The 23,782-nt window shown below is 36.0% G+C and overlaps 1 protein-coding gene and 1 long non-coding RNA gene across 3 annotated transcripts; one reads left to right on the plus strand and one right to left on the minus strand.

Annotated features, from left to right (window-relative positions):
• Positions 1 to 2,856: 2,856 nt before the first annotated feature.
• On the minus strand, positions 2,857 to 5,656 carry LOC120089366 (uncharacterized). Its single transcript, XR_005485155.2, has 3 exons — positions 5,516 to 5,656; positions 5,164 to 5,364; positions 2,857 to 3,354 (listed from the first exon to the last, which is right to left on the minus strand). It is a non-coding gene; the product is annotated as an uncharacterized LOC120089366 (long non-coding RNA).
• LOC120089365 (cytokinin riboside 5'-monophosphate phosphoribohydrolase LOG5-like) lies at positions 3,409 to 5,889 on the plus strand. Of its 2 annotated transcripts, XM_090306141.1 has the most exons (8): positions 3,409 to 3,644; positions 4,178 to 4,307; positions 4,478 to 4,575; positions 4,684 to 4,714; positions 4,836 to 4,935; positions 5,073 to 5,143; positions 5,239 to 5,382; positions 5,506 to 5,889. In XM_090306141.1, exons 2-8 carry the CDS (start codon positions 4,194 to 4,196, stop codon positions 5,626 to 5,628), a joined length of 681 nt encoding a protein of 226 aa, XP_090162267.1. In that variant the 5' UTR covers positions 3,409 to 3,644; positions 4,178 to 4,193; the 3' UTR covers positions 5,629 to 5,889. The 2 variants fall into 2 exon arrangements, with proteins under 2 accessions (XP_090162267.1, XP_038902735.2); XM_039046807.2 differs by lacking the exon at positions 3,409 to 3,644 and having other exon boundaries at positions 4,029 to 4,307.
• Positions 5,890 to 23,782: the final 17,893 nt, after the last annotated feature.

The raw sequence follows: 23,782 nt of genomic DNA on the forward strand, positions 1-23,782 counted from the left end.
TTGTCAAAAAAGATTAGGAATATATGTTGGATATGATTCGTCATCAATTATTAAATATCTTGAACTCCATATGAGTGATGTATTTACTACAAGATTTGCTGATTGTCATTCTAATGAGACAATTTTTCGAACATTAACGGGAGGAATTAAGAACTTGGAAAAATAAATTACTTAGAATACATCGTTATTTTCTCATTTAGATCCCTGAATAGATCAATGTGACTTGAAGTTCAGAAAATAATTCATTTGTAAAATATAGCAAATCAATTATCAGATGCATTTATAGATGCTAAGAAAGTAACTAAATCATATGTACCAGCTGCAAATGTTATATTGAAAATTGATATTCCAATACAGCAAGTTGTCACTCATGAGTCTGGAACACACTAGAAGCGTGGTAAATCAATGGGTTCTAAAGATAAAAAATCTCTAAAAAGAAAAATAGTCAATAGTAAAAAAGATTTGGTTGAAGATATAAATACCCATGAAGAAATCGTTGAGACTAATGAAGAAGGTGAAATACCTAAAGATAATAATGAGATTTCAATAAACTATGTCATGACAGGAAAAATATGAAACTGAAATAATGTAGTTATTGACAACATTTTTGCGTATAATGGTGTTTTTGATATTATATATGAAAATGAGGATTCTAAACTAAAATTTGTTGAAAAATGTCAACATAGAAAAGATTAACTTTAGTTGAAAGAAGCAATTAAGGTAGAATTCAACTCACTTTCAAAACGTCAAGTTTTTGGACCAATAGTCCAAGCACTAGAAGGTGTGAAACCAGTAGGATATAAATGGGTTACTTGTGAGAAAAAAAAAATGAAAATAATGAGGTCATAAGATATAAAGCAAGATTAGTTGAGCAAAGTTTTTCAGAAAGACTTGATATTGATTATAAGAGACATTTTCTCTAATTGTGGATGTAATTAAACTAAGATTTTTAATTGATCTAACTATGTAAGAAAATCTAGGCATGTATCTTATGGATATAGTCACAACATATTTATATGAATCATTTGATAATGATATTTATATGAGAATCTCAGAATGATTTAAGATACCTAAAACATATAGATCAAGTTCTTGAAAATTGTATTCAATAAAGTTACATAGATCACTATATAGATTGAAACAATCAAGATGGATATGATACAATCGCATGAGTGGATATTTGTTGAAATAAGAATATCAAAATAATCCGATATGTCCATGTGTTTTTATAATGAAATCGTAGTCAAGATTTGCTATTATCATTGTATATGTTGATGACTTAAATATAATTGGAACTCAACTTTCAAAGATAATGAAATATTTTAAGAAAGAATTTGAAATAAAAGATCTCGGAAAAACAAAATTTTGTCTTGGCTGGCAAATTAACATTTAACAGATGAGATATTGTTTTATATGGACAAAACACATCCTTTAAATATTCCAATAAAAGTTCGTTCACTAGATGTGGAAAGATATATTACGACCTCAAGATGATAAAGAACTTCTTGGTCCAGAAGTATCATATCTTAGTGCAATTGATGCACTTATACATCTTGCTAATAATACAAGACCAAATATTGCAATTTCAGTAAATTTATTAGCTAGATACAGTTTTCTAGCTAAAAGACATTAGAATGGTATTAAACATTTGCTCCATTATCTCCGAGAAACAAATGATGAGTTTGTTTTATTCAAATAAATCAAATTTTGATTTAATTGGTTATGCAGGTCATGAATATTTATTTAATTCACATTACAAAGATATTACCTATCGCAACTTTTGAAAAATTGGTACACAATATTGAAACGCGATGATTTAGATATCTCAAGTGATTTTTCATGAGGGGAGTAAATATATTGCATTCTTTTAAGATTATTAGATCATATGAAATATATATTCTTTTTCCTTCATCGAGATTTTTCCCCATTGAGTTTTTCTTAGTAAGATTTTAATGAAACATATGGGCATCTAAAGGAGTATTATAAATATTATATACAAATATTCGATGTCCATGCTTAGTGTCAAAAGACCAAATGACATTTGACCACTACCCCATGTGTCATGAAATTATACATTATTAGTGTCTAAAGAGCCACATCCTAGCTAGTTGCCACATTTTCTATAAATAGTGGTTATTTGTGGAAGTGAAGATTGATGAGAAATCCAAAATGTTTGAAAATTTGTTTCATAGAATTTTAATTTCTTATATTTCATATTTTGTCCTATTATTATATTTTCTCGATATTTGTGTTTCCGTGCCTCGTTGTGCTATTTAATTTTACAACATATTTTAAGATTTATTGAAAGATAAATACAATGGCTAATACTTTTAGGACTAATAATTAAGCATATAGCAACATTATAAAAAATTGCAAATATAGCAAAATTTATCTATGATAGACTCCTATCAATGATATATTCTATCACTCATATACTCCGAGAGTTGGATCTAAATTTTGCTATATCTGCTAATACTTCGAGCCTAATAACTATATTTGCAACTACCCTCTTATTTAAAGTATAGAAATTAAAATAAAATATTTAAAAGCACACATCAAAATAGAATAAATTTGTGGGGTGCTTGAATCCCAATTTCAAGTTAGTGGAGTATATAGCTCACCCCATATTTGGGGCTCCAAGCCTCCAATTATAATAGTTGTTGGTGTTTCCAATTATTATAATCTACAATTAATTACAACATTACTATTTCAAATCCCTTTTCGTTACACTATTTACAATTTTGTTATAATGTTTATTATTTTATACTCATCTTCAATTATAATGTTTATTATTTCAAATCCCTTTTCGTTACACTATTTCAAATCCATAGACTATTATAATTTATATTAAAATAATTTACACCTCAAATACAACTATTATAACTCATAAACTATAATAACCAACTCAATACTTCATACATCTTTTAAAATGAAAAATTATCAAAATGATATTTTTTTATAAAAAAAAATACATGTATTAAAGGAAAATGAAAGCCAAATGAAATAGTGATGGAAGATGGAGATGGGGTCTGCACGTGTTTTGAGCAATTTATCCATCAAGTTATGATTGTTCTGCTCCAGAAACCAGACAGATAGAAAGAGTCTAAAAGACAGAGTACTGATGTTTTCAGACTCTATAGGGATACTAGACTTGAGACTCTTTTAGACTTTTGGGAAACATAAATTGACACCAAAAAAAGAAAAACAAAAAACAGAGTAGGGCCTTTTCTTTTCTTTCTGTGGCCATTAATTTTCCCTATTGGATCATTTGCTCCTGTGACCCCCTTCAATACGAAACCATCCTCACCCTTTATCCTTTTTTGACACGTACCATACATATTGACACCACCAAATCTGTTCCACCAAAACTTCACCTATTAATAAGATAATGCATAGTAGGCAAAGAGTGGAAAATTCATCCCATCTACTTATTCCCCCATTAAGGATTTCTTTAACTAAAGCTTCTCCCTACATATTTTTATGGTTGTTTTCACGTCGGTCTCAACTCTTCAAGGAATTTATGCCTTGTTGACATGTCAAGAAATCGAGTTATAGCTAATAGGTCAAGGAAACTTTGAGTAATTTTGGTGTGTTCTAGCGATTTGTTGGTGAGAAGTATAAGTGGACTGGAGACTCTCATACGTGTAAGGGAAAGATTTTTGTTTCTTTCTTTTGCTCATATACTCCGTTTTATACTTGTTTGTTCAAGTATAATGTAACTGAAAAAGTACCTGCAAAGGACAATTTACCTAACAGCATGTGTTTAGAGATTAAATACCTACATTACAAGAAAGGGGAAGTTTTTTTTCCTTTAAAAAATATTTACATCCATCTCTTTACAATCTATCCAATATTCTAAATGTAGGTTACTACGTAGCAAGTTTTTTTTAATTCATCTTAGATTCTTTCTACTGTGTGATTGGAATGCACGACACAAGATTGGGTTTGTGCAACTAGGATGCATCCAAATATTGCTATTTTTTCCCTCTCCTTTCTCCTTTTTAACTCTTTTTTGCAGAGACTTTACTGACTTTTTGAACATAATGTGGCGTTAATATAAAGCGGCTATTCCCTATCATCCGAGTGCCCAATATCAGAGTGGAAAAGAAGCCCTCCCTTTTATGTTATGTTTTCATATCCACATATATTTAACTGATCATGTAGCTCCTCTTGGCAGAAACCAGAGCGGTGAAATGGAAGGAAAGGTAGTAAGGTCCAGGTTCAAAAGGGTTTGCGTGTTTTGTGGGAGCAGCACAGGAAAGAGAGACTGCTATAGAGATGCAGCCATTGATTTAGCTCAGGAGCTGGTATTGCTTTGAACATCTCTCTTAATATTACCCATTTCCAAAAGCCTCTTTGTCTTTTTCACTTCTCCCCTTCCTCCCTTCATACTTGCATATTTCCGAAAGCCTCTTGGTTCAACAGGGTTTGTGTTTTGTGGGAGCAACACATATTATGTTGTCTATTATCTACGCAGGTTTCAAGAAGGTTGGGGCTTGTTTATGGAGGTGGAAGCATTGGGCTAATGGGTCTGGTTTCACAAGCTGTTTATCGTGGTGGTGGCAGAGTTATGGGGTAATTGATCGAAAGAGCTTGATTTTCTATTTTGAAAATGGTTTGAGGTTCCAAAGTTTTAATTTTACACCGAGTTGTTTACTTTGTTTGGGTTTGATTGATTTGCAGGATTATCCCCAGGACATTAATGAACAAAGAGGTCAGAAATATGTCAATAGCGTAATTTGTTGTTGAAATTTCTTTTGGCTGATTGAAAGTTGCAGCTAAAACTTAACTTGGTTATTCTATAAAATGATAATTTCTTGGGAGGAGAATTACAGATAACTGGCGAAACAGTAGGGGAGGTAAGACCAGTAGACAACATGCACCAAAGGAAGGCAGAAATGGCCCGCCATTCAGATTGCTTTATAGCCCTACCAGGTCCCATCCATCCCTTTTTCCCCTTTCCTATTCAGAAACACAATCCCACACTTCTTTTACATTTCTTTTCGTAGTCCCCTTTTAAAAAAGACCCATGATAGTGGGTTTCATTTTCCCTTCCCTGCACTGATTTCCAGGTGGGTATGGAACTATGGAAGAACTGTTAGAAGTCATCACTTGGGCTCAACTAGGCATCCATGACAAACCAGTAAAATCTACAAAAATTACCTCATTAAACTCTGCAAGAAAGTTCTGTTTTGATCTCCCAACCTTTAAGTTCCTTGTGCAAATTCTCTTCCTCAGGTTGGGTTGCTGAATGTGGAGGGATACTACAACAACCTCCTCACTTTCATCGACCAAGCAGTGGACGATGGATTCATAAAACCATCACAACGGAACATCATAGTGTCAGCACCCAACGCCAAGGACCTGGTTCAGAAACTAGAGGTCAGTCATTCAGTCAGACATTTCGTCGAACAGTTAATGGGCAAGTTTCAAATTTTGCGATAAAAAAGGAATCAGAGAATAGATTGTATTTGACTGATGATGCTCACAAAATGGTTTGTTTAGGAATACGTGCCTGTACACGAGGAAGTGATGGGGAAAGCGAGATGGGAAATTGAGCAGCCACAACAACAGCAAAAACAAGTGGGGTTCGAACCCAAAACTTTCCACGCTCAGATCGCCCTGTAAAGTTGAAACATGAAAAGAAAGGGAAAAAAGATATGAGTGAAAGAAATTGAAAAGAGGCGTTGATGATTTTGGGTCGTCGTCGTCGTCGTCATCATCATGTTACCAACCGTTGTATAATTGGATGTGAAAAATGTTCACAGAGAAAAGATTGACCAAAACACTGAAACAGTGGGACCTTCTAATTTTTGTTTGTAAGCTTGTGAAATAGTATTATTAAGATTAAGATAAGAAAATGGACCCATCCTTTTCATTTTGGTATTATTATTATCGTTATTATTATTATTATTATTATTTCTTATTATTATTTTTTTTAAAAAAACACGTTTAGTTCTTTCTAATCTTTATAAAAATAATCATTTAATTCTTAAACTTTCAAATTTGTAATAGTTTATAATTTAGTATTTGTAATTTTAAATCAACCCTACCATAAAAAGTTCAATAAAAAATGTCCGTAAATTTTATTATGAAATGATTTAGTTTTTGTTGCTCATAAACACACTTTGTCCCAACTCAATTTGTCAATATATATATGATATGGACTAAATTGTTACAAAATTTAAAATGTGTGACTAAATTATACGTACTAAAATTGAGGAATTTGTTTGTTAAAAAATTGAATATATATAGACTAAATAATTACAAATTAAATGATAGATACTAAATTATTAATTGGATGAAAGTTTAGGGGTCAAAATTATTTTTTAATCATGTTTTTTCTTTCGTACAACTCATAAAAGAAATATAGTTCACAAGTTCATTCTTTCAAATTTCAAATTTCTGTTTCATAGATCTCAACTTTAAAATTTTCATACATACATTTTTAACTTTTGCAAATGCTTAATAAATTTGTGAACTTTTAAATTTGTATCTTATAGAGTTTTGACCGATTCAACTTTTTTCTATTTGTGAATTATGATGTTGAAGATTGTCCAAAGTAAGGTCCAAAGTCCATGGGAGGGTTCAAGCCCATAAGGTATCAAGAACTGGAAAAGGCATTGAAGGGATCAAATCCCCAGCAGAAGTGTTTGATTATCTTTTGCTTTGATTTTCTTTTAGATGAAAAGATTCAAAAAAATAAAAACTAAAATACAAAACAATCAATATGCTGTATGACCAAGGTTAAACAAAAAATAAAAAGGAAAAAAACCTTTGAAGTACTCTTCTTTCTAACCATTTGCAATAGTCTCCTCTGTGAATCTCCTTGTAAAGCCTTCCTTGCTGGTGCAAGTTCTTCTTAAAAGAGAGGGGAAGTTTAATAAGAGAGGAAGAATAAGCACTATAGAGAACTTTTCTCTTTATTCTTATGTTGAGAGAGAGCAAATGAAAACCTAACCCTTAAAGAGAAAACCCTTTTCTTGTTAATACTTTATATTGTTTTAGTAGTTAGATACCACCTACTCTACTTCCTTTTGAAAAAGGGGAGTTTAATAAATAAATTTAATTAAATATCTCATATTTAATTAAATAAATATTTGAATCATATGCAAATATAGTAATTCTCTCATATTATATAGTTTAAATATGAATCATATGGATAATTAAATATATAATAATGTATCTACATACTTACATTCTATATTAATTATATCTGATATAATAAATATATTTTTCTTAAATTAATTTGACGTTTTAAATTATTCATTCAATGTTGTGGTCCTTGTTGATTCCTTGTAGTCTCAAATCTTCACCATAATTCCGCTTTGGTCATGATCTCACCGATCTCTTTGGATCACCAACTTCAAAAATATAGTACTGCCAAAACTCAGTTGGATACCACCACCAGATTTTCTAGGTTTTCTCTTTATGTGAGAATCTACCAGAGTTGTGGGCTTCGTGATATATTTTGGAGTGGGAGAGAACGATATTGAAAGGAGATAAAAAATGCAGAAAGCAAGATTTATCATCCAAATCTCTTCTGTTCTATGTTGTAAGTGTGGAAGAAGATCTCCCATAAAAAACCACACTTATACGACATCTTGAATGAGAGAATAAGGGGGAGAGAAGTTGTTTCCATTACTCCCTCCCTTTAATTAAATTTAAAAAATTAAAACAAATTTTTATTTAATAAATAAATAATAACTAACTCATTATATATAACATATATTATACTTTATGTTATATCTAATATAACATATAAACTATAATTTATATTATATCATATATAATATAACCTATAGTTTGATATTCTCTTATTTAACCTATAGTATTTAATATGAATCAAATTTATATTAAATTTAACCTATAGTATTTATATGAATCACATTCATATAATTAATATTTGAATCAAATTCAAATATTTATTTTCTCTCAAGTAAAACTTTATATTATAATGTATCAAATACATTATATTAATTAATTTGAATTTTTCAAATTAATTTAAAATTAATTCGATCATTAATAATTCTAGTTGAGCTACTGAGAGGATCTTATAAACCTATAGATTAAACCTCCCGTGTTAATTGGTTAATTACTTAAACTCTTTAGTTAAATTATCCAACTTCCATTAACTGTCAGTCACTCCATTAAAGAGTGATAGCTGCACTTTTTGCACTACAAATATATTTTTGTATCTATTAGATAAAACCAATCAACGGTGCGTTGACCCTTCACAAATTACTCTTAAATACAACTGGGCCAAAATTATCGTTTTTCCCCTATAGTTACATCTAACTTCTTAAGTACCACTGATCCCTCTAATGAACAATAAGTCATACTCTAACTATGTCCAAACTGAAGGAACCATGTGAAGGGACCATAAGTGGAAGCGGAATGTTCCAATTTCTAAAATTTCACAGAATTCTAATTTCACAGAGAACATAACAAAATGTATGCATTTTAACAAATAATATAACATGCTTTTAACAATTTATAGGAAAAATAAAATGGGTTCGAAAGCCTTACCTTTGAAGAACGATTCTTCAATTAAACAAATCCCTCAAACTCTAAATGAGCACCACCATGAAGGAAACCTAGGTATTCTGAGTGAGAATCCAGGAGGATGTGGGGCTCTGACTATTTTGGATTTTGAGAGGGAAAGGATTGAGAGAGGAGATAGAAGAGGAAGAGGAAGATCATTCAACAAAAAATTTAGAGAGCTTAGTCTTCTCTATGAAGGAAATCAGACATGAGGATTTCCATGAGCAGCGAAATGATCGTTTCAAATTCCATTCATATTTGAACAATAACAATTACAATACATAAACAGAAACTAATCGGTCATGCACAAAACGAAATTACAACATGCTTTACATAAGATCAAGGGATAGAATTATACATACCTTTGAAGACTCATCTTCAAAGACCCTTGATCTCGAATGCTCGTACAATCAGCAAGACAATAATCAAGAACGCTCAAACACTATGACCGCAATACAACACGATCTCCAAGATCACGAACACAGCGAACAACCTCCAAAAACCTCGACTTTGGTCGAGTTGAGTCAGACACCACCACAATGGCTACCTTGGTATTCTCGATGTGAGAATCCAGAAGTATGTGCTATGTGTGGATTTGGTTAGAGGATGAGACCAGAGGAATAACAATCGTGTAAATGATTGAGCAAGTGGAAGATGGTAAAGGTCTATCGTATAGACGATGCCCAATCGTTTAACAAATGCTACGTGATCATTTAGCAAAAGCTCCACAATCGTTTAGCTAATGGCCAACTGAGTGAACTATCATGTAGTGTCATTCCAAATCGTTTTTTCTCTCTTCAGCTATAGTTTAGTGAATCTAATCCACTTGACACCCAACCGTGAGTAATTACAAGAATGGAAAATCTCAATTAAACAACTACTAAATTTAGGAAAACATTTTTCCTCTTATCTCACGGTTACCATGGAACCACCTATAACCTCCTACGCAATTGGTCATTAGGGAAAAAGAGATAATTATCCAATAATTAATATTATTATAAATATACATGATAACCAACTTACCATAGTATATTTATAACCTATAGTGTTAACATTTCATCTCATGAAACATATAAACCATATCTCTTTTTCTATTTCATGGTACTTAATGTAAATCTCATTTACATTGATCCTCTACTTGATGTATCTCATATATCACACCGATCATATCATATATAATCAAATTACCTCTTGTCAATTTGAACATTTCAAATCAACACCAAGAACTGTTTCTGAACTTGAATCCATTGAGCTACCAAAGGGACCTTGTGGACTTGTAGCTTGAAGCTCCAATGATACGTGAATAACTGACTAAACTCTTTAGTCACGGGATCCACCATCCGTTAACTGCCAGACACTCCACTAAAGACCGACAACTGAACTCTTCTTACTACAAATATATTATGTGTCCATATCAATCAATCAACAGTACAATAACCCTTCACAGATCGCTCGTAAGTACAGCTGGGCAAAAAACCATTATGCCCTGTAGTTACATCTAACTCCTCAAGTACCACTGATCCCTCTAATGAATATAAGTCATAGTTCTACTATAACTGAGTCTTCTCTTCCAAAGAGAAGTTGCGGTCACTATGTTCAAGACTCAGAATCAGCCCTTAAGGGAGCAATCTATCTACTTACCCCTGCTTTAGGGAAGGAGTGAATTCCATCTTGTGTAACTGAGTTTCCAGCTCCTAAATCAGACAAGTCCCCCAAAAGGTAAGCATGTTGAGTTGGCAATCTGGCCGCTCTCACCCATACTAATCAAAGGATCATCCTCAAAGGTAGAAGTTCCCAAAACACTCAGGATTGAGGTCATGTCACCTATGGTCGTTTAGGTGAGATCTAAGTCTCAAGTATCAACGACGTTATATATAGAGACGAATCATCTCGTGGTCCGGTCTTATACAAACTCTTTGTATAAGACACCCTTGCTCGCATGTCTCCACATGAATGGTCAGGATCTACCATATGTAGTAGTTCACAATACTTGCAAACCTCTATAAAGCGGGTCGTATCCGTATTATCATCAGGATCAGGTATCCCTCCTTAATCCTTATACTACAGACCTATTTAGGTTATCACTTAAGGCATGAGCATCTGTGAAGGGTTATCGTACTCATGATTGATTATATCCGTTGGACATAGAAATATATTTATGGTAAGAAGAGTTCAGCTGTCGATCTTTAGTGGAATGTTTGACAGTTAATGAATGGTGGATCTCATGGCTAAAGAGTTTAGTCAGCTATTCACGTACCGTTGGAGCTTCGAACCATAGGTCCATAAGATCCCCTTGGTAGCTTGGATTTAAGTTGGGAATCAGTTTTTGGGTCAGTTTGAAATGTTCAAATTGACAAGAGGGAGTTCGATTATATATAATTGAACTGGTTAATTATATATGATATGATTGACTAAATGTATGAGATACATTAATTTGAAGCAAATTGGATATAAATATGATTTATATCAAGTAGAAGAGAAAACATTATGGTTGACATATGATATCAAACTATACGTTATGAATATAATATGATTATATTTATTATTTTATTAATTGGACAATTATGGGATAATTGCCCGACGTTTTCTCCGTAACTATGCTTTAGTAGGAGTTCAATTCGGTTTTCGTAATTGAAGAATAAAATGAAAATTGTTTTCATTTTGCAAAAAACATGATAAAATTGCTCACGAGGTGTTTGGATTCCATCGCTTAGTAATTGAGAGCATATACGATAAGCTCATGTTTGCTAAACGACTGCTCACCCACGCACATACTTCTCTAAACGATCGCTTACATTTTACTAAATGATCGCTTAATACTTGAGCTTTTCTAAACGATTGTATAGACGTTCGCCTAGCTTTTCCTACACGATCGTGTACCTCACCTAAACGATCAAGCATCTTGACTATATGATAGTCGTTGCCTGCTCCCACTTGCTTGATCGTTGTACACGATTTCTTTTCCTCCTCACCTTTACCAAATCCGAAAAGAGCTCACACTTTGGATTCTCACTCCAAGAATACTAAAGGCTTCAAGTGGTGTTGTCGTCCCCATTTTTCTACTGTTCGTGTGAAGCCGTTCGTGGTAAATGACTGGGGTGTTGCTGAATGATAGCTTGCTATTCTAGCGAGAGCGCAAGGAGTCTGTTTGTGTGAGAGCGAGTTTTGCTGAGAAGAAAGTCTTTAACTGGTAAGTGTCTTGTTCTCTATGTTGTTTATTCTTTGAGCATGCCGGTAATTTAGTAGTGTTAATGCATATCTGTATGTGTGAATATATATGTGAAAATTCCATCACAATGAATTGAAAAGATTTGTTTCTGCTCAGAAGTACTCTTGTATAAGAGTTCCTTCAGAAAGGTGATGGATAGAGGAGCCACAACCCAAGAGATGAACTCAAGTTTCAATAAAACTTGTTAATGAAGAATGTTATGCTTGAGAGGGCTTTGCATTAGCAAGAACTATGAAGAATGATAAACCATGCGATTTCAATGCTAATTGATGATAAGTTTATATATTTTCAAACAACTAATTTTCATGAGATCGCTTAGCATTTTCCTCAAGTATGTACTTGTTTTATCGCATGCCAAGGCGATATGTTAGTTTTATTTCAAATTAAGTATTCTATGTTGAAACATGTGTTTTAAAGACTATAGCTAAGTTTCTACAAATGCTAAGCTAAAAGCTATGTTCTGAAAGATTCTTAATATGTATGTTTTTTTAAAGCATTATATGTTCTTAGTAAGCCAGATACTGAAAGTATGGAAGGTGTCCCATAAGTACCTAAGGTGTTGATGGTACTTAGTAACTCCACGCGCATATAGAAAGTTTTGAATGGGAGGCCAAAGTATGGGTCTCTTGGCCTAATACATATGCTGAGAGCTTGAACGATGAATGCTCATTCTCAACTAAGATTCAGGAAGTATTCACAGAATGTTATTATGTTTTATGCTTCAAGCTTTATGGAAGTTGTTTGATGAGTTACAATTAAAGACATAAGTAATGGTCAGAAGTGACACGTCTTGACTAAGGTTATAGTGAAAGTTGGGCCAGAGGATCCCTTTCTCAACCAAGTCTTAGTTCAGTAAGGTTACGCTCAAGAGCGGACCAGAGGAGTTGCTCTCTTGTAAAGATGTTTAATGTGGAAGCTGAGCTTAAGGGCCTCCCAAAGCTGATGTTTATGATGCCTATGTTATGTTTAGTTACGTATAGGGAAGTTTTATGTAAATACTTGCTTGACTAAATTCTCAGTTTTCAACTACGGTTTTCAGTTCATGATTTCTGTGTTAAGCATGATTGATTTATATGTGTTTTATGTTTTAAAGGTTAGTCATTCACTGGGCTTTTAGCTCACACTATTTGAATGTTTTCTCCATAGGTAGTGGTCACTCCCCAGAAGATGACTCTGTTGTTGCTCTGCCACTCAAGACCAAATTGTTAGAAAATCTAAGTGTGGGTTATGTATAAGTAGTACACATGTATTATGTCACATAGGGACTAGTTGAGTGTTGGGCTCACTGATTATGTAATGTATATAAGTTGTATTTGTTGAGATTGGTGTCCTAATTCTCTCAGACTCTCATTGTTTGTAATTTATACACATTGTTATGAATAAAATAAGAGTTATTTTATCTGGCATTTACTCATATCCAATAGACAAAGCTCCATAGTCATCGTATGTAAACTTAAGCATGTATATGAGATATACAAGTGAATCATGCCTTAAGTGATAACCTAAATAGGTCTGTAGTATAAGGATTAAGGAGGGATTCTTGATCTTGGTGACACTACGGATACAACTCACTTTATAGAGGTTTGCAAGTGTTGTGAACTACTACAGATGGTAGACCCTGACCATTCATGTGGGGACATGCGAGCGGGGGTGTCTTGTACAAAGAGTTTGTATAAGACTGGACCACGAGATGATTTATCTCTGTATATCACCGTTGATATTGGAGACTTACATCTCACCTTAATGACCATAGGTGACATGACCTCAATCCTGATTGTTTTGGGAACTCCTGCCTTTGAGGGCGGTCCTTTGATTAGTATGGGTGAGAGTGGCCAGATTACCAACTCAACATGCCTACCTTTTGGGGACTTGTCTGATTTGGGAGCTGGGAACTCAGTTACACAAGATGTAATTCACTCCTTCCCCGAAATAGGGGTAAGTAGATAGATTGCTCCCTTAAGGGCTGATTTCGAGGCTTAAACATAGTGGCCACAACTTCTCTTTGGAAGAGAGGACTTGGTTATAGTAGGACTATGACTTATATTCATTAGAGGGATCAGTGGTACTTAAGGACTTAGATGTAACTACAGGGGCATAACGATTATTGGTCGAGCTATACTTACGAGCGATCTGTGAAGGGTTACCGCACTGTTGATTGGCTAAGATGGAAACATAAAACATCTATAGTAAGGAGAGTTCAACTATTAGTGTTCTTTTTGGAATGCCAAGGCAAATATGAAATGCGATGTCTTAATTATGCTTTTAGAAAGATATGCGATGTTACAGAGTTCGTTGTAAAATACCAATTGATGTGTTCATATATTGTTATGCATGTCACAAGTTTTCTCGCGATGAAACCAAGTATAATTCCACTGTGAGTTTCTCAGAATGATCTGAGGTCGAACGTGGGGATTTGCGATTTTCGTGCGACAATGAGGTGATATGTGCGATCGTAAAAAAATTATGATTATGAAGTACTAGAGAGTAAAATGCGATGGTAAATGAACAAAAAAATAACAAATAAAGCTATAATTGTGTAAGGTGTGCATGAGTGAATGTGATGGCAAGTCTCGTGGATAGAAACGCAGAGTGAAACGGGTTAGGGGAAAATATTATCGCATGTTTGTCAATCCTGTTAAGGATGTAACTTAGGTTCCATCTTCCCTTGGCTTACACCTCTTAGTAATCGCCTGCGTCACCATATTTCTATGATGATCAGGGACGAACGTTTCCAAACGCAAGGTTGTTTCCATCTCTAGAAATATTTCTTGCTTTAGTTAACGTATTCTATCAACTTTCTCTCGAGAGGTGGATTAACATCTTCACTTTTGCTCTCGCAGGTGAAGATGCCATTGAGCATACGTTAAATAAACTTAGCTGACATCTTCAACATAGATTGACTCACTCACTCAATCCTTTGCCCACACCCTAGAAGTTTAGTGACTCATGGTGAAAGAAATGAAGAATGAATGCATAATGGTGAACAGAGAGATGAAGATGAACGTGGTAGTGAAATTAATTGGTAAAGATAAAGCATTTGTTACAGAGATATGAATGATAGACAGAAAAGGAACAACAAACGATGAACATAAAGTAAGAACAGTCAAAAGCTATGTGTCAATGTCTTGGCACGGATCCCGATAGGAGCTGCTTGCTTCCCGACGCATTGGATGAGTGGAGGAATGAGGTGGAGAACTTCCTTTTCAGGAGAGTTCTTGGGAGAAGAGTGTTCCTTGCACAAAACTTCTTTTTGCTATTTTTCCTCTTCTTTTTCATCTCTTTTTCAGCCTCTTCTCCTTGTGCTAAGTGTTGCTATTTATAGATTTTAGCACCTCTTGCCTCAGTAGTCCCACTCTGAAAAGTTAGTTTTTCTTGTCGCGGTTGGTGGGAATGTCCGCTCTGCTTCACATTCCATTTGTCATGCCGTACATCAGAAAAAGCTGTACGATTTCAGAAATCTCCAAGAATGTATTGATCTTTTTGTCCATGAGCAATCGCCACATGCAGTGATATCTGCTACCTGCAAAACAAAGGTTTGGACATTCTTTTTGCCCTCGCAATGCGGTCAGCAGGTATGTTTGCGATACTTTTACAATCTTCACGTTTCTAAGCCAATTTTACTACGTTCAATGCAACTTTTCCTTCCTATTACCGCATCTTCTAAGTAAGACGATATAAATAAATTGTATTTCTACAAGTTATCATACCCCCAAATTTAGAAGTATGCTTGTCCTCAAGCATATCGTATATTAAGGCAATTCAGCTTAAGTTCTAAGTCATTGTTTTACGCCGATCAGTTACTCAGAATGCTATTCCTCTACATAATTTCTTAAACTCACTTGTTCTTTCTATCCTTTGAACGATTCTTTAGAATGTTCTACTTTAGTCTTACTTTAAACAAACCTCTTGCTCAAGGTTCCCTTCTTGTTTCGAAAAGATGTTTTTCTCTTTCTTGTAAAAATGGAATGCACCTTTTATGTCATAGTCTGGTTTGCATCATATCTTAGAGATCGTTGATCATGGTTAAACTCTTCGTTTTGGCTTGCTCCCATGGGTGTCATGCGAACATCCAACTTCAGTTGTGTACCAAGCTCAACTTCAACTCTTGTCCCTTGGCCAAGTTTTTACTTTAGCTGGACAGTGGAGTTGTCTCTTTTCTTTTATTCTTTCTGGTTACGTCGATCCTGGAAACCTACCTTCATTTTGGCTTATCTGCACGGGTGTCATGCGAAGTATCCAACTACGAATAGGTTCCTTTCACGACATAACTCTTATCAGGTTAGGATTTCCCTTGTGCTGATAGTGGAGTTTTATTTGTGTTTTCCTTTTTTTTTTTTTTTTTTTTTAAGATGATCGCATCTCCTCAGACCCTTCCCACCCCCAAATTTTGAGGGTTGTAAGATCCTCATTGCATTGTTTGGAAAGAAAAGACATAACACTTAGTCAAAATTTTGAAAAGAAGGTTTGAGTAGAAGCTTGTACTAGGGAAGGTAAAGTTGAACTACTGCGAAGAATTGTCTAAGTGTTAGGCAAAACATGTGATATGTAAAGAGATGCATTAAGATGACACATAATACTCATCACAACAACGTAAATAAATAGCGTAAATGAAAAAAAGGAAATACAACATTGAATTGACAAAGGATGAGATAAACAAAGAGGCCAAGCACAAGGGATAAGGAAAGATAGTCATTCATTATTCATAAATTGACTAAGTACAGAAGATTGTAATAGCAGCAAACACAAAAATTTCAAAAGATAAGGAAGAAAATACAAAGGTAGAGAAGGTAATACACCTCCAACTTTAGACTTGAGGTGGGGGCTCATTGTGGAGTGGAGGTTGCGGAGCTCCAGGCGATGCCTCTTGAAAGTAAAGTGGTTGTCGCAGATGGGGAGGTACCATGGGGCCATGTAAATATGCAGTTAAGAAGTTGAATTACTCATGGTTGCGTTCTGCTAAATGCCTTTGATTCAGACGAAGGGTGAAAATGTTGCGTTGTATGTTAATCATCGCCTGGCGCAGCTCTCTGAGGGTTTGGCAGAAGGAGGAGAGTTCTTGGGTTAAGAAGCCCCACATGTCATCAAGGGCAGCAACAATGGATGCGATGGGAGGAGGTGCCATCGATGTCTCGCTTGCATCGGTTTGGGGCTGAGTGGAAAGGCCAACACCTAAACAGTGTGAGTCATCAACATGCGGTGGAGCCCTAGGAGGTTGGTGGGCTGGTGAGGGATGGCTGTTGGATGTTGCTGGTGATGGGGGGTCAGAGTCAGGGGCAAGAAGAAGGTTAGTAAGATGATTGGGAAGAGGGGAAAGGAGATCAATAGTGGGGTTTGGTGGTCGAATGACTAAAGATAAAGACTCTTCCAAGGGTTCATTGGGTGGTTGATGCGATGCACTACCTTGGATAACTTCCTCGCCTTTGTCATTGTGTTGCTGTTGTCTGGGTCTGGGCGGTTGTGGTGCATTAAGATCCATGTGGGATGCTTTGGTGGAGGCTCAGGGAAATGAGGCAAATCCTTGAGAAAAACTCTCAGGATTTTAGTGTTGATGAGGCCATGGACTTCTAACATAGGCTCATCTTCGATGCCAGTGCCTACAGATAGGCAGAGGCTGGAGATAGTCCATGGAAAGAAGTATTGACCCTTGATGCGGCCTACATAGCTTCTAATTTTCCTCGTAATTAATTTGCCCACATCGATTGGGATGCCGCGTGCAATGGAGTATGTGTTCATGACTCGATCCCTTGAAATTTTTTTGTCATGAGTGGTTGGGATGAGCCTCTTTTTCACCAAGTAGACCCATAGACGTGCTTCTAGCAACAGACGGTTAGATGCGAGGGTCTTAGTGCCAGTTAAGGACTGTCCATGTGGTGCCTTGTTGCACTAATATTCCCAATGCGTCCTCCATATGCTCCTCTGCGGGATCGTCAATCAGCTTGTTGTTGGGTGCTTCTAGGGAATCCTTTAACTTATAGAGCTGATTGATGTCCTGGGCGCTAAATGGCACTACCCTCCCGTCGACGATCACTGCATCCTCGGTGTTGTGCAGCCTGCCTTGATAAAAGGCCCGCACTACCTTTGGGATGACTATGGATGGGCATTGATGGAAAGTATCCCATCCAAGCTCAACCATGATGCTGACGATGAAATCTAGTAGTGGGGCCGACATAGGGAAGAAGCCCATCTCCATTAGTAAGTCATCATTTTCTTTTCAGACTTTTGGGCTCCTCTTGGCCGGAGAAGACTCACTGCCTTCCACCTTTTCCTTTCCTTTTTCCTGAGCAGTCGTAAGGCGAGTCCTTTGCATTTGACGCGTGCCCTTTACTTGTCCTGCTCTTTTTTTCCCTTTCCCATTCTTCTCGTTCTTTTCTTTTCAACTCAATACTGCGCTACACTTTGGCTCTTCTGTGCAACTCCTTCTCGGCCTTCTTCTTCCTTTCGACTTCTTCTTCTTCTTGCAATTCTTTTTCAAGCTGCTCAGTGATAACGGACAAAAATTCACATTATTACATTGCTAAGTATTTAAACAATGAGGGTTTGGGTTGATAAAATATGATAGATTGCGTCCAAAAGCATTAAGTTTATAACATTGTTGTCGTATACGTTCATCGCATAGAAACAGTTGATTTTTGTATTTTTATGCAGAATATGCATTGATGCATAGCGAAAAGAGCAATCACAAGAAATCATTGGTCGAGCGCAACATTACCGCAAGGCTTTGCGGTGATTTATGCTCGCAAACATCCGCTCAAGAAGGATTATCGCATAAGAGACGACGCAACTTGGTGGGCGCATCTGGGTGAAAGACATAATTAATCACGATGGGACAGAAAGCTGATGACGGTCGAATCCGAAGTAAGTTGATAGCTGCTAATGATAACAAGTACTTTCAGCTTTTCGGTGACAAATATTCATTGCATCAGTCAGGGAATTAAAGCCATCACATCTGTGCAATCATAAGAGAGAAGCCGCCCTTCACCCCGAAGCTCTATAAATACCAAAGGCATCCTTTAGAAAAGGGGTCCGGTTCAGTTAGCTCAACACGTATTGTCCATAGTTTTTCTTTTTATTTTAAGGCGGAGCAAGAGAAGAGTAGAGACGTCGGAGATCGCTCAGGGCAACTTGAGAGAGAACTTTGAGGCATAGAAGCAGAGAGCGGGCCGACTTTCGCGAGAGTGAGATTATCTTTTGAACATGAGTAGAAAAGACAGTGTAAAAGCGTGGGAAGTAAGAGATTGCTACCAGGCTCTGTATTCTCTTCTTGCATTGTTATTTTTTACTTCATCTTTATATTTATACAATGGAAGTTCTTATTCTACATCTGTTCACTCTCTTAGCACACATGAGTAGCTAAACTTGTCGAATGGGTTGAGAAGAACTAAGCTAACATGACCTAGGATGTTCATTGCTTGCAATTATCTTGTATTATATTGTGCCAAATATCCCTTTAGAGCTACTCAAGAGAGAGTCTAAAGAAAGAACCTAAGACTCGAGAGAGCTAGGTTATAATCTAGACTCGAGAGAGCAAGTTAGAACTGCATAAACAAGAGATAGGGACTTAGAGATAAGCTCTGTTTGCCAACCTACATCGCATGCACCCTAGAGATAGGTATGATATTATGTGGTCGCCTTATTTGTGTGTGTCATTTCATCATCGCATAAATAAGAATAGAGGCTTATGTGTAGGTCCTATATACTTATCGCATATATCGCATGCGTTCTAACATTAGAAGTCGTAGCATCCGCATCGAGAGATGGTTTACTATTGTATGTGTGTTGCATGATCGCATACTATGAACGCATCCTAGGGAGTGTTAGCGAAACCCTTCTCAACCCGTTCACCGCATACTCATCGCATCTTTTGTTTGTCAACTCTTTTCAAACTCTGCCGCATTTGTTTATTTTCATTACCACAACAAACAAACCATCAATTATTTGAGCTACCGGTTACCGCAAAGTTTTCCTAAAAATTACCATCGCATAATTGTTTTCCCAAGTCCCTGAGTTCGACCCTGGACTTACCAGGAAACTCAGTGGGGTTTACATTTAGTTCCACTAAGAAAACTTGAGTGCTCATCGCAATTCCATCACCACATTTCATCTATAATTTCACATCATAAAATATCGCATCACTCGGTTGCAATACAATGCGCTACTTGTCTTCGAGCTTTTTCTTCTCTTTCTTTTCCGCCATTGTGTTGACATGGCGAACCTGTTGGGGTTGATGCCCTAAAGTCTCATATCCTGTAGTTTGTAAATAGTTTGTATGAACACTTGTGTTGTTAATATATGATATTTACTTTACATCTTGTATTTTTGCTCATTTGCTTGTTTTATTTGCTTTACCACAAACCAATAAACATAAAATCCCTGATTATTTGTATGTGACTCAAGCATGTATGTGGTGACATACAAGTGGATCATGTCTTGAGTGATAACTAAAATGGTTTGTAGTATATGGATAAAGGAGGGAAACCTTATCCTGGTAACGCTACGGATGCAACCCGCTTTGTGGAATGGTCACAAGTGTTGTGACTTGTCATAGATGGTCTAATCTTGATCATTCGTGTTGGGGACATGTGAGCGGGGGCATCCTATACAATGAGTTTGTATAAGACCTGACCACGAAGTGTTAACATCTCGTTATATAACACCGTTCATGACAGAGACTTCACTTCACTAGGATGACCATAGGTAACATGACCTCAATCCTGAGTGAGTTGGGAACTCCTGCCATTGAGGGTGGTCCTTTGATTTGTATGGGTGCAAGTGGCTAGTTCACTGATTCAAACCTACCATTTTGGGGATTCTCTAATTTGGGAGCTGGGAACTCAACTACACAAGATGGAATTCACTCTTTTCCCGCGGTAGGGGTAAGTAGATAGATAGCTCCCTTAAGGGCTGATTATGGGGCTTGAACGATGTGGCACCACACACATTCTTTTGGCCTGAGAGGTGTTCACACATAGTTAGACTATGTTGTATTGTTCATTAGAGGAATCAGTGGTGATTAAGAAGTGAGATGTAACTACAGGGGAAAAATGGTAATTTGGCCCAGCTGTACTTACGAGCATCTGTGAAGGGTCATCGTACTCATAATTGGTTATATCCGATGGACACATAAATATATTTGTGGTAAGAAGAGTTCAACTGTTGGTCTTCAGTGGAATGCTGACGGTTAACAGATGGTGGATCTCGTGACTAAAGAGTTTAGTCAGCTATTCACAGACCATTGAAGCTTCGAGCCACAGGTCTATTAGGTCCCTTGGGTAGCTTGGATAAAGTCGAGAACCAATGTTTGGATTAATTTAAAATGTTCAAATTGACAAGAGGAAGTTCGATTATATATGATATAATTGGACTGGTTAATTATATATGATATAATTGGCTAAATGTATGAGATACATTATTTTGGAGGAAATTAGATATAAATATGATTTATATCAAGTAGAGGAGAAAAATACTATAGTAGATATGTGATATCAAACTATAGGTTAAAAATATAATATGATTATATTTATTAATTAATTAGTTGGTTAATTATATGATAATTAATCCAAAAATCACGTTTGGACGTGGGTTAGTGGGAATGAGTCGGTTATTGTAACCGATAAAATAAAAATGAAATCGTTCCATTTTGAATGTTCGTTCAATCGTAGTCCAAAAGGAAAAAGAGAGCGCACGTTGGTAAGATAGTAAACGATCGTTAAAAGAATTGAGATCCTATACGACAGTCGCTCTTTGTCTAGACGATCGTCTGTCTCGTGCCTAAACGATCGCACACTAGTTCCTACACGATCGCATAGCTTCTCTAAACAATTGTATAGTGTGCCGATTTTGCTAAACGATCGTATACCATTTCCTATACAATCGTTCAGTAAAACCTACATGTTCGTGTAGTGTCTCCTAAACGATAAGCATTGTGCTATGCAATAGCACTTTTTCCCTCCCACTTGCTTATCGCCTACACAATTCGTGTTTCCTCCTTCCTTTACCAAATTCACCAAAGACCATGCTTTAGGTTCTCATTTTAAGAATACCCAGGGCTCTTTTCTGATGGTGTCGTCCTCGCGGTGTTCGTGTTCGTGTGGTTGTTTGTGCTGCTGTAGTCGATGCTGCTGCTGGGTGTTGGTAGATCGCGTGGAGAGTTCTGCTACATTGAGTTCCGAATATTGAAGATTTTCTTCAACTCGTATGGCACTCATTCCTTTGTTATTTTCTTGTTCAAAGCATGCCGATAATTAAGATTTGTTTGCATAACTATATGTTTGAATGTATAATGTGTATTTCGGTCACAATGAGATCAGAGAGATCCGAACGTGCTCAAGGAACTCTTCGGTAAGATATCCTTCAATTGGTATCAGAGCCTGGTTCTGATACTCTGATTTCAGGATTTAATGGTTAAATTTGTTGTGGATGTGCGGATTAATGGATGATTTCGGGATGATTAGGCTCAGTTTGATTTAGATTCTTTTACATTTGCGATTGTTTGTAAAAGCCCCTGTGTTTTTGGGCATTAATAATCGTTATTGAGTCTGTATTCAAAGTTTGTTTGTTGTTTTGAGTTGTTCGTCGAAGAAGTTCTGGGCAAGCATTGCGGTTCTTCGAGGAAAGAGGCGATCTAAGATTGATCGCATCATGCAGAAGATATGGTACATGATCATTGTTGATCGCATTGTAAAGTCGATGGAGTACGCGATCGCTGTTGAACGCATCGGTTAAATGATGGGGTATGCGATCAAGAGTTGGTCGCATCGGGTTGTCGATCGAGTACGCGATCGCTGTTGAACGCATTGGTTAAACGATGGGGTATGCGATCAAAAGTTGATTGTATCGTGTTGACGATCGGGTACGTGATCGTTGAGTATCGCGTTGTGTAGACGATGAGATGCTTGTATATTGTTTAACGTGCGCACGCGCTAGACGATCGTTTAGGTCAACAAGCTTCCTTGCTTAGTACCTAACTAAACGATCGCTTAGTAACGCGAGGTAAATCGTTTACCTGTCGTCATGCTAAGCGATCACATAGACGATCATTTAGGTCAGCAAGCTTCATTGCTTAGTAACTGACTAAGCGATTGCTTAGTAACACATAGTAAATCGTTTACTTGTCATCGTGCTACGCGGTCACATAGGCGATCAAGCTTCGCAGCCTCGTCGTCGTCTACGCGATCGTTTAATTATGTTTCTATCGTCTAGTGCGCTTTGAATGATCGTCTACCTGCTGGAGTTTACTACACGATGGAGACCTCCTGGCGGTTCAAGAGACGGTTCGCCTGTGAAACGGTTTGCTCGATGAAAATGTAATAGATAGATTTTTTTCGTTTCGATTTTTTTAAAGGCTCATCCCAGTCCATTAATTCTTTATTTATTACATGCGATGAATATATATTTTTTTAAATGTCATATGGTATGAACATATAGTAAATCCCACCTTAGGTTATGCAATGGTCATGCATCATCTCTTTATCATAATTGTTATAATTTAGAGAAACATGATTTAATTATGTAAGAGCATGCTCATGCATCATATAATATAAGAGTTATATTTATGCATGCATAAAAAGTATTGACATGCATCATCTTTATATTATAATTTTTATAATATAAGGGTGAATGATAGCATGTTTGCTTGGTTGTTATGCGTTATATAAAAATTATATATAGTAATGACTGAAAATTGCATGAAACATGACACATTGGTTACTTTATAAATGTTATAAACACCTTGTTGTGCACAATGGTTTTAGTTGTTTCTTTTTAAAAGTTAAAAGAGAAATTAAAACTAAAAGAAATAAGAAAGACATCCATGCTCACTTAAGTATAATTCATGATTTTAAAGTGTTTAAAACTTGGATCACATAGACCTAAGATCACGGTTCTAATATGATTAGCAACCCTAAGGCTTTAATTTTTTAATCAGTTTAATAGGATTAAATTGGCTAATAAAAGGTTAAAGTGTAGCAAATGTATCTATAAGGGGCCTTTTGTCTAAGGCGGGTTCTATCT

The sequence above is a fragment of the Benincasa hispida genome, chromosome 10 (assembly GCF_027475165.1).
Source record: "Benincasa hispida cultivar pf3 chromosome 10, pf3_genome.v1.1, whole genome shotgun sequence".
Classification (NCBI taxonomy): Eukaryota; Viridiplantae; Streptophyta; class Magnoliopsida; order Cucurbitales; family Cucurbitaceae; genus Benincasa; species Benincasa hispida.